At 41.7% G+C, this 16,816-nt stretch overlaps 1 protein-coding gene across 1 annotated transcript; it reads right to left on the minus strand.

Moving 5' to 3' along the window:
* Positions 1-10,496: 10,496 nt before the first annotated feature.
* LOC122649855 (pentatricopeptide repeat-containing protein At4g14170) lies at positions 10,497-12,039 on the minus strand. Its single transcript, XM_043843107.1, has one exon. It carries the CDS (start codon positions 12,031-12,033, stop codon positions 10,555-10,557), a length of 1,479 nt encoding a protein of 492 aa, XP_043699042.1. The 5' UTR covers positions 12,034-12,039; the 3' UTR covers positions 10,497-10,554.
* Positions 12,040-16,816: the final 4,777 nt, after the last annotated feature.

The following is a 16,816-nucleotide window of genomic DNA, read 5'->3' on the forward strand; positions in this document are numbered from 1 at the left end:
TTCAAGGAAGAATTGGGACAATATGGAAATTGTAATTAGTCTTATATATATATATATATATATATATATATATACTTAATTCTCCCTTGTTTAGATCATTGTGGCCTGTTGTGGTTAATTATGTTTAATCCATTACTGTTTATGAATTTTAGCATATATTTACCTAGCTAGTATCTACTTAGGACTCAACCAAGCAATTGCATAATTATTATTCAACAGCCTATGTTTTCGAGTTCTAAGTTCCATGTTGCTTATTATCATCTAGATTCTTGTTTTCACTTCAATCAGTCTTCTCCTAGGTCCACATACAATAATTTATGTTCTTGAGATTTTTAGTTTAGAACATATTTGTGGAGAGTAAATCAAGAGGTTACACTGGACCGTGGTCGGTGCAGAGCATCATCGCTCTGATACCACTCTATCACGTCCCCATCCCGATGTAATATATATACTGCCACATAGGGGGTGGTTGGGACAACCCGTGTCATCCCACTACCTACTAGGATCACAGATACAGTGTCCCGAGCCACCATCCACCCTGTCATCACATATTGATAACAGAAAAGAACGTACGAGTATGGAATAAGTCGTTCCAAATACAGAGTTAGCGGAAGCAAAATTAAATCATGTGAAATTATAGAGCATCTGTTCTCTAATAATAACACATAGTATACTGTTCATGAATGTAACCATTCAATCTCTCTTATAAATAAACATATAGTTTATACATGAGTGTGGGATGAAGATAGAAAATTAAATGATAAATGATCACCACAAGGGCACCAATCTTGGGTGTATGCCTACATCCAAACCATAGCCACCGGCTCCACTTGATTTGCATCCAACGGTGCTCATCTAAGTAGTACCTCCTGCATAACAACTAAAAGGGGTTGCGCAACGGGGTTGTGCAACGGGGTTAGCTACACTAGCTAGTGAGGGAGCAAAGGAGAATGCGCATCCATCACACAAATAATATCAAGCAGAATGATGCATGATAATGTTAAATTCATTTTTCACCTAGCACACAATTCTATTAGTCAAGTGTATGTTACTGTGATAACTCGGGAGACACTGAGGGTCACTTATCCTATCGCCCCAGTGAAACCTCAATTATCACAAGGGGACCTACATCGGTAAAAGCCATCATGACCACCCAGTGGCAGACCCCGATAGCCATCACTACCCCTGTCCTGGCCTCTCCCACCTCCACAGACCACAGGTGCTTAGACTATCCAACACATAAACCCCTGTTGGCAAGGGTCGTAGTATAAGGGAACAAGCATCCTAACCGCAGATATACTATATGTAAGTCCTATCGTCCCGAGAGGTATTCTGGGTGCATCAACGTCCCATTCCATCTAGTACCCAGGTACCAGCACGGCACGACACATACAGATCAGGATGACATATAGCAGTTTTTATAATTTAAATAAATTGGAGTTCTGGTACCAGCACATCCGGCACTGTAGCCCGATACAATGGTGAGCATACTATCACTTTCATAACAGTTCACACTTGAATAATAATGCAATGTGCACAATGCTTATAAATATATAATAGCATGCTTAAGATTTCATATTAAATATATCCAAGCCCAATAAATCACCCAAAACCCACTCACCTAACACGGGTGTCGCCGTGTGTGGTTGATATGAATCTCACCTAGGCTCCCCGCTATCCAACGAGTTGGGTAGCCTAGGAATACAAAAACAAGCATTAAAGCATGCATAGATGGGTTCCATGCTAGGCCCTCAAGGTTAAAATCATATTTCAACCAAGACAGCACGAGCGGACTCATGGACGATTTCAGCAGAGGTGAGTCTGTCCCTGACTCCATTCAGGCTAAAAAGTAATACAGAGCGAGCGGACCCACGAGCGGAACATTTCACTTGAATCTGGTCGTGCATCCATTCGACACCTGAGACACACCTAAAAGGGAGCTACTTAACGGGCGGATGTGCTTCTTGGGTCCGCCCCTGCATCCGTTAAATCCATGAGACATACCCGAGAGTAATTGGCCTCGGGCGGATGCAACAGACTTCAGTTCGCTCCTTCATCCGGGCAATCCAATACACAGGGGTTATACTAGGCGGACTGACGGACGGTACCACGATTGGTGAATCCGATCATTCGTCCGTCGACAGTCTCTTCTGAGATTTCAGAGGGCTTTTGCTTCAGCTTGAAGCTTGGAGTGCCCCAAGCTCTCAGGGATAAGGGAGAGGTGTCTAAGCCTTCCTAGGGTCACTAGGTCCTAGGCTGACCTCAAGGATCCAAGATCCTACAAGGTTTGGTCTCAATTTAGTCCAAGGGTTGGGTTTTATGGCTTAGGTCCAAGGGTTCACCAACAATGGCTGCCATTGCAGCACTTAGAGATCAAGATTAGCTCCATTAGAGCTCTCAATTAGGGTCAAGTATCACCTTGAGTCCCAAATGGAACCCTAGGTTAGCTCAAGCTCAAGAACTTCTACCAAAATACAAAGTGGAAATAGAGAGAGAGAGATTCCAAGCTTGGAGTCTTCCCTTGGTGAGATTCTCCTTCCAACCATCCTCTCCATCTCTTCTCCTCCTCTTTCTCTTCTCCCTTGGGTCCGGTCAACTTGGGGAGGAGATGTGGGATAGCCAGCCATCTTGGCATGGCTTCCATCTTCTTCCCTTCCCCTCCTATTCCTCTCCTACTTCTACTTCTTCTTCTTCTTTCCTTCTTCTCCTTCTTCTCTTGTCTCTTCTCCTGCACGGTTTACTTGGGAGGGGGAGAGATAAGAGAATAAGGATTCTCTTACCCTTTTAAGGGTCAAATGGGCCTTAGGCCATGTTTGGTTTAGGCACCCCCAAATACTTAGTGGCCTTTAGGTCTTTACATGGGTTTTAGTTAGGTCTTAGGGCTTGTTTGGCCTTAGTCATAACCATTAGGTCCATTAGGTCATGTTTGGGGTGCATCCTAAGTCTATAGGACTTAATTGTCCACTAAGGTCTGTTTGGTTCAGGTTAGGGGATATAAACCCATTATTCCTTTAAGTTATGCCTTGTGGGTCCATTTTCATGGTTTAACTAACCATCTAATGGCAAGGGTAGGGGTCCATATGGTCCAAAGGTCTAATTATAGTGTCCGGGATACGGGGTTGTCGGTCCCACGGAAAAAGGAACCAAAAAAGCAGATGACAGCACGGGCGGATTCTAGGGCGAATTCAGTACAAGTGAGTCCGTTCGTGACTTTGGTGATGCTGTCAAGGCCCAAACTTTAAGGAAAGTTGCAGGGCTTTGGCTCACACTTCTAGGTCTTTGAGGGGATACTTTTAGTAATATTTTAAGTCTGGGGTTACAGGCATTGGCCAGTGCCACCATGGCATTGCCCCTTAAGTAAAGGTCTAAACTGCCCCGGGGTATAGGGGTATATCTGGGGTACGGGTGTAACATCCTTGCTATTGGATTTCACAAGACCGGCCTGGGTCAACCACTTCGAGGAAATAAATAGTTATCAATAATTTTGGTGTTCGAATCTCCTTTTTTTGATAGTGCCATTGAGTAAACTACTAGATTTGAGGCAATAATTTTCCTAAGTTTAGTGCTCAGCGGTTTCTCTCCACATTACCCCTAATAGGATCTTGCATATGAACTCAATTCCTTTGTGTGACATGATCTAAAGGTCTCCACCTTTCATTCAGATTTTTGATAAGTTGGGATTGGAGAAACGCCCCTATGGACTGACGATCATGGATCCTTCGTTTGGGAAGTACCCCTATGATCTGATGATCATGGATCCTTGATGGGGAAATGCCCCTATGATCGTATGATCATGAATCTTTGTTGGGGAAGCACCCCTATGATCTGATGATCAGGGATCCTTGATGGGGAAACGCTCCTATGATCGTATGACCATGAATCTTCGTTGGGAAAACGCCCTTAGGGTCAGACGATCATGGATCCTTCATTAGGGAAGCGCCCCTATGATCTGATGATCATGGATCCTTGATGGGGAAACGCCCCTATGATCGTATGACCATGAATCTTCATTGGGAAAAAGCCCCTAGGGTCATGCAATCATGGATCCTTCGTTGGGGAAGCGCCCCTATGATCTGATGATCATGGATCCTTGATGGGGAAACGCCCCAATGATCGTATGACCATGAATCTTCGTTGGGGAAGGATTCCATAGGCTCCTAATCGTAGATAGTGCTCTGTACTCATTGGCTTTGTGTCTGGGATGGAATCAAAGACAGCAAATTCACAGTAAAGCTGATTTTCATTGATGAAATTCTCCTTTTTAGGGCACCAATTTAGTGTTGGGGGTGATATTCGACCTATGTTCAAATTTCCTGTCCATCTTGAACACCCTGTACTTGTTCACGCAAGCATGATAGCATCCGCTTCTTGGAGGCTGATCATCTTTCCCTTCGGTTCTCGACATAATTTGGCTCTGATTTACGCCACCTTGCTGGGATCACCTTCGTAGCTTTCCATCGTGGTCAATTTTTCAATGGGTTCTAGTCCTTCTTTGCCGGTTTTTTCCCTAGCATCTCCTGAAGTGACATTGAATGTCTGCGGGGCCTTTCCCTTTACTCTCAAATACGTTTCGTAACATTTTCGGGATGTTTTATGGTTTCCCCTGCACTCTCCAACACCAATCTCTGTAGGGAATTTCATCACGAGGTGCAGGGTGGAAACTATGGCTTGTAATGCATTCAGACTTGGTCTACCGAGGATTCCACTAAAAAGTTCATCATCACTGTGGATAGCTGGGGTTCCGTTCCGGCAGTAACTAGGAGTTCCACAGATCCTTCGACTTGCACCGGGGTTCCATTGAATCCGTACAAGGGAGAGTCCGTCCTCCTCAACATCTTCGATGTCAACTGCATTTTTAGGAAGGCATCATAGTACAAGATGTTCACAGAACTCCCATTATCCACCAGTATGCGAGCCACCGAACAGTTCGTGATGACCATTTTTACCACCAGGGCATCATCATGTGGGTACTGAACACCGATCAAATCTTCATCTGAGAAGTTAATCTAATGCTCGGTTTTTCTCTTTTTGCTCGCAATCTCTGTTAGGCCGACCATTTGCTCATGATTCTTTCTTGAATTCGAGGAATTCGAGGACTCTCCACCTATCCCCGGTCCTCCAAAGAGAGTTGATATCTCCCTGATTGGTTGGTTCTCAGGGTGCCGAGTCCGTATGTTCAGACTTCCATCTCTACGAGTTTTTTCTCCTTTCTCTTCTCCTTTTTGTTCTCGGTTTGCTGTTCTCTCCTCTCTCTCTCTTTACAAATTTACGTAGTTTGCCTCTTTGAATCAAAGTTTCTATTTCATCCTTCAGCTGCCTGCATTCCTCGGTATCATGCCTATGGTCTTGGTGGAAACTACAATACTTGTTCTTGTTCCGCTCACTAGCAGGTTTGACCATCTTCATGGGCCATCGTAAGGTCAGCCTATCTTTGATTCCGTTCAGGATGTGGGCTCGTCTCTGAGTGAGGGGCGTGTAAGACGAGTCCGATTTTGTATCGCCTCTCGGCACCCATACGCATTCCTCTCTCTTCCTCTTCCTTATGGTCTGCTTTCTGTTCTCCACCGTCCTATTTTTGCTACTCGATTGTTCCTTTCTACCTAAATCTTTCTTCTCGATTCTTGATTCCTTTTTTTATTCTGCGGCAAGAACCTCCACCAGATTTATATGCTTCTCGCATCGGGAGTAGAGTTCGAACATATCAGCTGGTTCTTCCATGATCAGAGACTCCTTCAATTTCTTGTCTCTGATTTTGCTGTGGAGGGCTTAGAACTTCACGATGGGATCTAGATCCCAGACCTCCAGTGCCTCTTTATTGAATCTGGTGAGGAATTCTCTGATTGACTCTCCATGCTACTGTCTGATAGCTAGTAAGTTTGTCGCGGTCTTCTTATGGATCTTACTACTCATGAAATTAGCCAGGAAAGCTCTTCCTAGATCTACAAAGCTGGTCAATGATCGGGGTTTAAGATGTGAAAACCATTGCCTCGCTGAACCTTTCAGTGTTGACTAGAATGCTCTGCATAGGATTGTGTCAGAAGCTCCCTGCAGGTACATTAGAGACTTGAAAGTTTTCAAGTGATCTTTTGGATCTGCTGTTTCGTCGTATTACTCGATTGGTGGCATCTTGAAGCCTTTCGGCAATCGCTCCAATCTGATCTGATTAGTGAAAGCCAGATTTGTAGTGAATTGTACGTCTTGACTTGGTTTGGAGTTCTTCTTCAAAACCTCCTGTATTTGTTCCTGCAGCTCAATTACTTTTTCATTCAGAGCCTGCTCTCCTTTAGTCATCTGCGACCCGAGCTTTTTGTTGTCTCCTTGTGCTTCCTTTGCTAAATCACGACCATTGTTAGCGTTACTGTGATTCTCGCTGTGATTCAGAGATGAAGCTCATCTCTGTTCTTGATTTTGCAGGGGATTCTTCGGGAGAATTCCTTGCTTCATGTTCCGTTGTAGATCTATCATCTCCTCCATTTGATCTTTCCATCTTGTTTGCATTGCATTGAACTGCTCCACCATGATGTGTCGCGGCAGATCTCTGGTAGTTCTTTTTGGTGAATTTCCTTTCACTGAATTATTTTCTTCCGAAATGATATCATCTTCTCGCTCTTCTTGGATTCTCCCGATCGGTAAATCTTGTGCATTTGATGTGTTTACCGTGACATAATTCGCCTTCGCCGCTTTTGATTGATTTCTCGTGTTAGGCATTGTGGATCTTCGCGGGTTTAGATCTCATTCCCACAGACGGCACTAAAAATGTTATGCAAAGAAAATTGCAGGAATCCTTCGATAACACTCAATTCATAAGCATGAGATCCAAAAATCTCAATTGATTGAAATGTCACAAGTTTGAACCAAATTACAACGATGGGGATCAGTAACGGAGAAATAAGATCTAGTTCTAATATAATTTTGAGAGTGGGAGCGAGAGAACGAGCGAGAAGATCCTGAGAGCGAATGAGAATATCCCGCTTTTCCACTCCAACGCCTTCTATTTATAGATTTTTCTACACCTCCGGGTCATCTTATGGATTTTACAAGAATACCCTTTTGGAATCTTGATTTCTTACCGTTGGACTCACGTGGGTCATGCTACATCGGGTCAATTCCCTTCATAGGTCTTGATCTCATATCCCTTGAATCACGTGGGTCGGACCGTTATAGACCATCCTTCTTAGTCTCCTGGTCCATTATTCGCTTTGTTGGACTCTGCTGGCCACGAGTTCACATGGGATTGGTCGGTGTGAAATTGTTCATATCAATACTTATTATCGTTTCTTAGGACAGATGATCAACCTCTCTAAGACTAGGGCTCAGTTCAGTCCTAGTGTGGATTCGGCTACCAAGAGAGTTGAGGGAGTTCTTTCCGATAACTCCTACCTCCTCCCTTGACCACTATCTGGGTATTCCATACATTGGAGGTAAAATTACCATAGCCCAATGCAATGACCTATTGGACAAGGTGAATTCTAAACTTCAACACTGGAAGTCTAAATTTCTTAGCCCTGCAAGTAAACTAATTCTAATCCAGTCCACCTTATCTGCTATGCCTCTATACTCAATGTCTTGTTTTAGTCTCGCTGCCTCTATCCATAAAGCTTTGGACTCTACGACTAGGAAGTTCTATTGGTCTAATGGTGAAAAGTCTTTAATACCTATGGTATCCTAGAACACCATCTGTCTCCCAAAACGTCTGGGAGGGCTAAATGTGAAATGTTCATCTCTTATGAACCAGGCTCGTTTAGCAAAGAAAGGTTGGGAATTGCTCTTTCATCCAACTTCGTTGTGGGCCAGAGTCATGAAAAATATGTATTTTCCCTCTACTTCCTTTCTCGATGGCCCCTTGCTTACTATCGGCTTCTTGGGGCTAGAAGTCGATCTGCTCTTCTAGAGATCTTCTGCGTCAGGGTCTTTTCTATCAAGTTAGGAATGGTCTTACCATCAACCCATGGTCTGATTATTGGATACCTACCTTCCAACCCTCAATTGCTCCATATCCTCTTCACCCGTCAGCTCCCACAACAGTTGCCCAGCTCATCGACCATCTCTCCTTTTCCTAGAAAGTGGATCTGATTTACTATTGGTGGCCTCCTAAAGTTGCAAATTCAACTATATCTATCTCCTTATCAATCTTTCCAGCGGAAGATAAAATCTTTTGGACTGCAACAACTTCTGGCACTTTCACGGTGGCTTCAGCATACAACATTGCTATTCGAGGGAACCTTCATTCCGCTCACCTAGGGTTCTGGCTAAAGATATGGTATCTCCCTACTATTCCTAAAATCTAGGTCTTCATTTGGAAAATCATGCACTATAAACTTCCCCTGCCTGATATTCTCATTCCCCGTGGATGTAATCTTGATCCCTATTGCCAGATCTGTCATCAACAAGTCCAGTCTGCTGACCACCTGTTCTTCGGATGTGAGGTGGTAAAGGAGCTGTGGGACTACTCAGGCTTAGCAGGTCCACTGCACAGTGGAAATACAAAAGAGATTGTGGAAGGCCTAATGAATTCCAACGGCAGCAGGAATAGATAAGAGCAATTCAAAGTGTCAATTTTCTGTTATATTCCGTGGTTTGTATGGAATAGTTATTGGGATCATATATACAATAACTCTGTCTTCAACCCTCAAGTAATATTTCTCAAAGCCATATCTAGTGCTAGAGAGCATATCAATCACACTTGGATTCCCTCCAATCAGTCTCACAGGTTGGTGCAGTGGCTTCCTCCTCCTTAAGATTTCGTGAAGTTCAATGTGGATGGCGCCAGTCATGGTAACCCTGGCATAGCAGGCATCGATGGAGTATGTACAAATTCAACCTTTCTGTGCGGATTCTCCTTGAGTATTGGGTGGAATCATGCTTTAGTCGCTGAAACTCTTGCCATGCGCCAAGCGCTTATGATGGCTTTTCTTAAAGGATACCGTAATGTAATCTTCGAATGCGACAATCTCCAGGTGGTGGACATTCTTAACCTCAAAGTTTTCTTCATCCCCTGGAGGATCTCATCTTTCATCTCGGATTGCAAGTTTTTTACCTCTTTGATGCAGCGGATTTCCTTTGTCCACAATTTGCGGGAAGCCAAACCATGTTGCTGATACGCTTACATCTTTAGGATCCTCTTCTCAATCTAATTGTATTTGGTCCTCTTCTCCCCCCTCTTGTATTTCTCTTCCTCTTGTTGTTGACAGTTCTGGAACTTCGTTCCAGAGATAATAAATTTATTTTACCAAAAAAAACAAAAAAAAAGCAGGGCGTGCCAAAGTTGTCCTGAAAACTAAAAGATAATCTGATTTCTTTACAAACGAAAGAAAGCTTCTTTACTTTGCCTCGGTCGCTCCAAGGAGTTTGCTCCAAATGAAATCCAGAAGTTGAATTGCAGAAAGACAAGATCTAAGAAACTAAAGACTATTTTATTAACTACTGAAAAAGAAATAAACTCAACTGATTTAATTAATTCTTTTGAATCAGGAGGAGGAAACAAAAACAGAGATAACAAAACACATTTTGTGTAATTTGATTGTTGTCATTTTTTGTTGATGCCTTCCTCTCTCTTGACTTTTCCTTTAAATACATTCTGACTTTTGCAGCAGCGGTTTTCCCCTTTGCAGCATCGGTTTCTTAACCGTTCTTGATGGAATCCGTATCCTAAAAACGGTTGTAACCGTCCCTCACTATTAAATCCTGAGCGAGATTCTTAATTTTCAATCTCTAGATGTACACAAGTTTGAAGACCTATTTTCTATAAGAGAAGTTACGTTTGCGATTCTAGGTAATCATGACTTATTTTGAAATTGTTTCTCACTTCTCTTGAATATGAATGAAAAATACATGATCCGATTCTCCTGTGCCATCGAGTTAAATCCAACAGTAGAGGTCTGACATGGTGGAGCACATGAAACCCTTTGGGAGTGCCACCTAATCTGCCACAATGCAAAAACCCTTTCCTGGCAAGGACCTGAAGCCTATTGTGTCTAAATTAGCAACCAGGCCTTGCCTTACATGTCTGCGGCTGCATCTTCCTATTCCTGTTGATTGATACTATCCTTTATTTTTTGGGGTTTAGAAAATTTAATTGGTATTTTTATGCAAAAACCAGAGCATCTTTGGGACCAGGGCACCACATACAGCCAAATGGTGCAAGTTTTCCATAATATTTTTTTTTGTGAATGTGGTGATCAACAAGGTTGTGTTTAGAAGTGCCGGGAGTGAACACAAGGGTTTGTTGGGAGAAAATTTGGAATAGTTTTTGAGACCTTGATTCACCCCCTCTCAGTGTCAACCTGAGGATATCAGAAAATGCTTTAATATTTTACCAAGTAGAAAGAATTGCATCAGCGGACCACATTTTTTTCTCATTTACGCAACTTGGAGATGTCACAATGCTTGAACCGGCTTTGCTTGAACACCTAGATGTACCATCCTCATGAATTAAGCACTTGTCGATTAACCATTACCAAAAGCCCTCTTTTACCTGGGACTTCTGGTCCATGTAAGACTCCTTACTTCAATAAATTGTTTCTCTTAAAAGACTTGTGCCACTTCAACCATTTTCTAAACCACTTCATTTCCTTGTGATAGATAAAAACAGTTCTCCAATTCAATCAGGCTGCTCCCAGGTAGCTTATTCACCTTTTGTTGCTTCATGAACTCCCTCACTTGCTCTGCATCATCGAACCTACCAGCAGCTGCGTAGATATTAGCCAAAAGAATATAATATCCAGCCTTCTCCGGCTCTAAACCCAATAGCTTCTTTGCAATCCGTTCTCCAACTTCAATGTTGCCATGAACTCGACAACCTCCTAAGAGTGCACCCAACACAGCTCCATCAGGCTCCACTGGCATTTCCTCTATAAACCTATCTGCCTCTTCCAATAGCCCTGCTCTGCCTAAACAATCAACCATGCAAGCATAATGCTTCAACTCGGGCATTACCTTATAATCCTTCATCATATCAAAAAACACATGTGCTTGTTGCACCATACCAGCATGTGCACATGCTGATAAAGCACCAAGAAAGGTCACATCGTTTGGCTCAAATCCTTCCCTGCACATCAGATCAAAGAGATCCAAAGCAACATTGACACTTCCATTTATCCCATACCCCAAGATCAATGCACTCCAAGAAATCACATCTCTCTGAGGCATTATATTAAAAAATTTCTGGGCATAGCTTAATGAGGCGCATTTCACATACATGTGAACAAAAGCATTCCCTAAATTCAATCCTAGCCGCAGACACCTCCTAATATTCCACCCGTGCACACTCTTACCATGTCTCAGCCAACCCAATTGGCTACAGATCAAAAGCAAGCTAACCATAACCACAGCATCAAGCTGAATACCTTCACCAACCATCTCCCTAAACACCACCAAACCCAACATTGGTTCTTCATGCTGCGCATACCCAGCCAGCATCGCTGTCCAAAGCACGGCATCTCTCTGAGGCATTTCGTCGAACAGCCTTCTCGCCTCAAAAATCTTCCCCAAACTAACATACAAGAAGATCAATGCAGATGCAACAAAAACATTCTTCTCCGACCCAACCTTCACGCAGAATCCATGTACTGACATGCCACAAAAGATCGATCCAGCGCTTGCGCAGGCTTTAAGCACCAGAGGGAGCGTGAAGACATCTGGTTGAATCTCAGAATTCTGCATTTGAAGAAAGAGTGCTAACGATTTTTCGGCCAAACCCAACCTAGAAAACTCTCCGATTATAATGTTCCAAGAGAAGATGTTCCTCTCAGGCATGTGGAGGAAGACGGAGAGAGAGTGTGAGATGAGATTGTGAGGGATGGAATACATCATAACAAGCTTAGAGCTTAGGATTACATTGCTATATAGACCAGTTCGAAGCAAGCGACCGTGGAGATGGCGAAGGTGCTTGGGATTGGGCGATGAGTGTAGAAGGGAGAAGTAGTAGGAGATTGGATTGGTGGTGTTGTCTGAGTTAGTTAAAATGTTAGTTGAGAAGAAAGATTTGTTCCGTACAGTTTTTGCTCTTGCAAGAACAACGGTTCTCAAGTACATGGTCGGATTATGCCTTGCACTGGTGAAGTAGCACACCTGCAGACGGTGACTTGGTTGTACTCAACCCAGGGCTCATTCTTTTCTCTTATTCAGTTTTTGCCAAGTTCTTCTGCTCTGACCAGTTTTTTACATGAGATGTCCAGGCTCACCATATGTAATCCTGAGTCGGAAGTTAGTTGAGTTTTCCATCATGGGATGGGACAATCTCTCCAATACAAAATCTTCACTTCGAGGCCTCTTCCTTGCAACTCCAGAGAATTTTATAAAACTGTGGTCAATTCCGACTTGCATTTTATTGCCTGGGATAACCCCCCTAGGAAAGAGCCACGGAATCACTGGATGTCTTATTTGAACAAAATGTTGGGGAGTGGTGTTCCTTTTGCTGAAAGTTTCTGTAGCCACCCTAAACCTTGGGCCTGACCCAAAAGCCATTTGGGTAGCTAGGTAGAACCGTTTAAGGGTTCGGAGGTTAAAATAAAAAACAGAGAAAAAGGAAAGAAAAGAAAACGAAGGTTGAGAAAGGAAAAGAGAAGATTTTAGGGAATGGGGTAGGAAAGTGAGGTTTCGATTGATTCTCTTTTCCCTGTTTTGACTATGATTTGGGGTATTTGAATAAGAGGAAATCAGACCCTTGGAAATCATTCCATCTTCGCCAGCAAGTTTCAAGCATAAGAGGGGGCTAAGGAAATTGGAAAAGTATTGGAGAACGGCTAAGAAGAATCCCTGTTGAGGAGAAGAGAGAGGACATTGGCTTTGCTTGATGTAGGCTCCTTATCCTATTATTTTTCATGTTGAATCGTCCGAAAAGAAACTCAGATTATTTAGGTAGACTAAGGTTGTTGTCTTAGTTTTGTTTTGGTTTGGTATTCATAATCTAAGGGTCTTTAACAAGTTAGAGTTATTTAAAAAAAAAACTGTTAGAGGCTCAGTCCTAATTGAGATTATCAAAATATTTGATATGTTATTTTAAAATTTTGTTTTGAAGTCCATTCTAATGCTATAGTTAAACTTCTGTCTATAACTGTTATGTTGTCTTTAAATTCTGTTTTGGCTTCATTCTCATGTAACCGTTTAATATTGTTTTTAAATTCTGTTTTTTTGCTTCATCTCTTATAACTGTTTTAACATATTGTTATGCCGTTTTTAAATTCTGTTTTGGTTTCATCTCATGTAACCGTTTAATTCACTGTTATGTTGTTTTTAGATTCTGTTTTAGCTTCATTTTCATTTAAAATTCTGTTTTGGCTTATTTCATGTAACTGTTTTAAAACACTGATATGGTGTTTTAAATTCTGTTTTGGAGTCTATTCTCATGTGACTATGCTGATGAGACTCTTTATTGCTTTACTCTATTATGTTTTGAGAATACTTTTGAGCTGAAAGTCGGGTTGGTTTACTAGTCCTTCGGGGTGGCTGCCTAGAAAGATGGATTATGGTCCTACCGGTAGAGTCCCTTTTGTTGCTTCTCACTAGAAACCCTGTGCGACGGTATAGAAGGTGAAAGCCCTTTGTCTTTAATTTTGATTTTCTGTGCAAGTCCTATATCACCTTATGACGGGTAAGGAAGGGGAATAGGCCAGCATTAATATTCATGCTGTCTTAGTATTGTAGCCTAGTGGGCTATATTTGTACCACTAGTTATTTTAATGATCGTTACCCGTCTCTATATGTATAAAAGAAAGATTTTCATACAACTGCCCTTGTTTTAAAATGGGGTTTTCCTATTTTGCCGAGGTATACTTCTGATGGCTATTGCCCTTTGATAGATAAGCTATACGATATTTAGTATAGTTGTTATTTCAAAATTTGATTTGGATTTTTGATTGTATTACATGAGCATTCGAACTATAGTTGATTTATTGGATATGGAATTTTACGCTTCTCTATATTATATTCCGTCACTCAATTAAACCATGAACCACTGTTATCATGTCTTTACAAACATTATATTTTTTTTAAGGTAGCCTATTGAGTTTCCAAAACTCAGGCAAGATGTAATGTTTTGCGAATGAAGACGTAGATCTAGCCAGAGATTTTCGGGAACATGTAGTCTTGAGCACGTGTGATTGTGAAAAACCTTCCCAAGGGCATTATCATTTTATTTAGTGTATCTCCTGTTAGTACTTTTAGTTTTCTTGAGTTAGAGAGTTCATGTTGAACTATATTTCGATTTCAGTTTAGATGGCTTAGACCATTAGTTATATTATCCTCTTTTGAAGACAAGGATATTTATTTTGGTTTTAATTCAATGATTATTATGATGAGATTTTATTTTAGATGATTAACGGGTTACAATGATGGTTAGCTTGTTTGATAAGAGTAAACAACTCAAAATCCGACTATTCGGGTTTTGGGTCATTACAATTTCCATCCAAACGATCTAGTTTTGGACAGGATTGATTCATTTGTCTTGCACAGGGGACGGAGAAGGACTGCACCAGGTGGATGGGGTGTTAGTAGGCATGAGAGAGGCAGAGATCCTTGCCAGCTCTGGGGCGATGTGAATATACTCAGACCTGGTCCATCTGCCAAGAGATTTGAAAAGCTACTGCTGTGGTTGATGGCAAACACAACCAACCTTCTGGTCAAATCTATGTGCCCAAAGATGGAGCATAACTGGATAATTATCATGAAAGAACTTAAAATCTGAGTACCAAAATGAAAAATCTTGGTATAAAAACCAAGAGTTATTTGGGACCTTACTGATGCTAGTTGCATTGTTTTGAGCTACTTCAGCAATACATAATCTGACGGAAATGAAAATGGAGCAGTTCCAGGTGCTTTCAACGAGTGAGCTGTGGCACCTTTCGAGACATTAAATGCAGAAATTACTCCTGAAACAATTCATTTTTTTGTTAGTGATACCGAGGGTGATCCTGACTGCCCATCAAAGGGTTTCTCCTCAATCGATCGATCAGGCTCTCAATGCTCTTCGTCAAGGAAAGGTCCATTCCTTAATCCTTAATCCTTATCCATATCCACAATTTGGTAATTTTTCTTCCTTTGCAACCTTATCATTTAAAGTTCCTTGCAGAAAATATTATGATAGCGAGGTAGAAAAATCAAAGCTAATAAAATAATAGTTTTTTTCCCCTATCACTCTGTAGTTTGTGATTGTGGTAGATGATGAAAATGCAGATGTCGAAGGCAACCTTATCATGGCAGCATGTCTTACAAGTGCCCAAATAATGGCATTTTTTGATTAAGCATGGTTCAGGAATTGTCTCCGTAGGTATGAAAGAAAATGATTTGGAAAGATTAAGGCTTCCACTCATGTCTCATGACAGTGAAGATGAAGGCTCCTCTGGTCCAACTTTCAGAGTCACAATGGTACAGCTTAATACTGTTATTTCATATAATTTTTCTTCACTTTTGATAGCTTGTATTGTTGATAACAATACCTCATCGTAAGTCCTAATTTGCCTAAACTCTGGATCTATATTGCTTCTTTACCTCAGCAGGATGCAAAAGCTGGTGTATCAACTGGAGTTTCTGCTTCTGACAGAGCAAAGACAGTTCTTGCCCTTTCATCACCTGGTTCTAAACCAGAAGATTTCAGGAGGCCAGGTCATGTGTTTCCCCTCAAATACCGATACGGTGGGGTGCTGAGAAGAGTTGGCCATACTGAGGCTTCTGTAGATTTGCTCTATTGACCGACTTGCAGCCTTTGTCTGTTCTTTCAGCTGTCATTGATGCAGATGATGATTCTATGGCACACTTGCCTGCTTTAAGAAAGTTATCATTGGAGCATGGATTACCAATCGTCTCAATCACTGATCTGATCCGGTGAGCTTTGCATTTAGATATGAAGTTGAATCAAGCATCTATGTCATTATATTGGCTGGCAATTCTCAAAGTTTATGAATAGATTATAAACCATCACCACAAATGCTGGTTCTCTACTGTTCACCTGATCCATACACCGACCTGGGGCAACCGTGGACCCATATAGAGTCCGTTTAGAGTTACTTGGAGAAGGGGCTACTTCTAGTCCCCTACTCGTACTCAAACACAAAAGAGGGAGTGGAGATAGGCTGTGGATATAAGGGACCAACAGCCACTTCCCTTGTGCGTCCGCTCAAAACTCCCTCTCTCCCTAAAAACTCTCTCAAGTCTTCTTCTTCCGCTAACTGTGTGTGTACATCTCAAGAGCTTCCATCACTGCTCTGGGATTTGGAGTGTGGAAGATCGTTCTTGTACGATCGCTTATTGATTGCATTGCTGCGAGGAAGATTGTTACGTGACGTGTTCGATTGGCTGTCAATCAAGGACGTCTCGATCCGTCTCCGCTGCGTTTGTGACATCGTTCAGGTAATCCTAAATGCTGTCCACTATTTAATATCTACTTTTATCTTCTATGAAAGTATAGTGTAATAGATTCTACCTGAAGCCTTTCATTTTACTTCTTGTGCCTTTTCATTTGAATCAATTCTCACTTTTCTAGAGTTTAGAATCATTTATGCCCTGTTTTCTGGTTTGTCAACACTCTCCAAATATGAAGAGAAGGATTAACATTGACTTTAACAGCTCTGCCATATGCTTGCAGATATAGAAGAAAGAGGGAGAAACTGGTTGAAAGAACGGCTGTTTCCCGTTTACCAACTAGGTGGGGTCTGTTTCAGGCTTACTCTTACCACTCAAAGTTGAATGGAACAGGGCATATTGCTATTGTAAAGGTACAACGTTTTCAGATTCAAGCTCTAAAATTTTTTTTAACACAATCAGTTTGACAAATTAACATTGCTTAACGTTTTCAAAGTTTCTCGATAATGCATTGTTTCCT

This window comes from Telopea speciosissima, chromosome 2 (assembly GCF_018873765.1).
Source record: "Telopea speciosissima isolate NSW1024214 ecotype Mountain lineage chromosome 2, Tspe_v1, whole genome shotgun sequence".
In the NCBI taxonomy this organism is placed as follows: Eukaryota; Viridiplantae; Streptophyta; class Magnoliopsida; order Proteales; family Proteaceae; genus Telopea; species Telopea speciosissima.

What these genes read in the sequence shown, in the direction of transcription:
- LOC122649855 (XM_043843107.1), bottom strand. Translation starts at nt 12,033, where the DNA reads ATGTACTTGAGAACCGTTGTTCTTGCAAGAGCAAAAACTGTACGGAAC.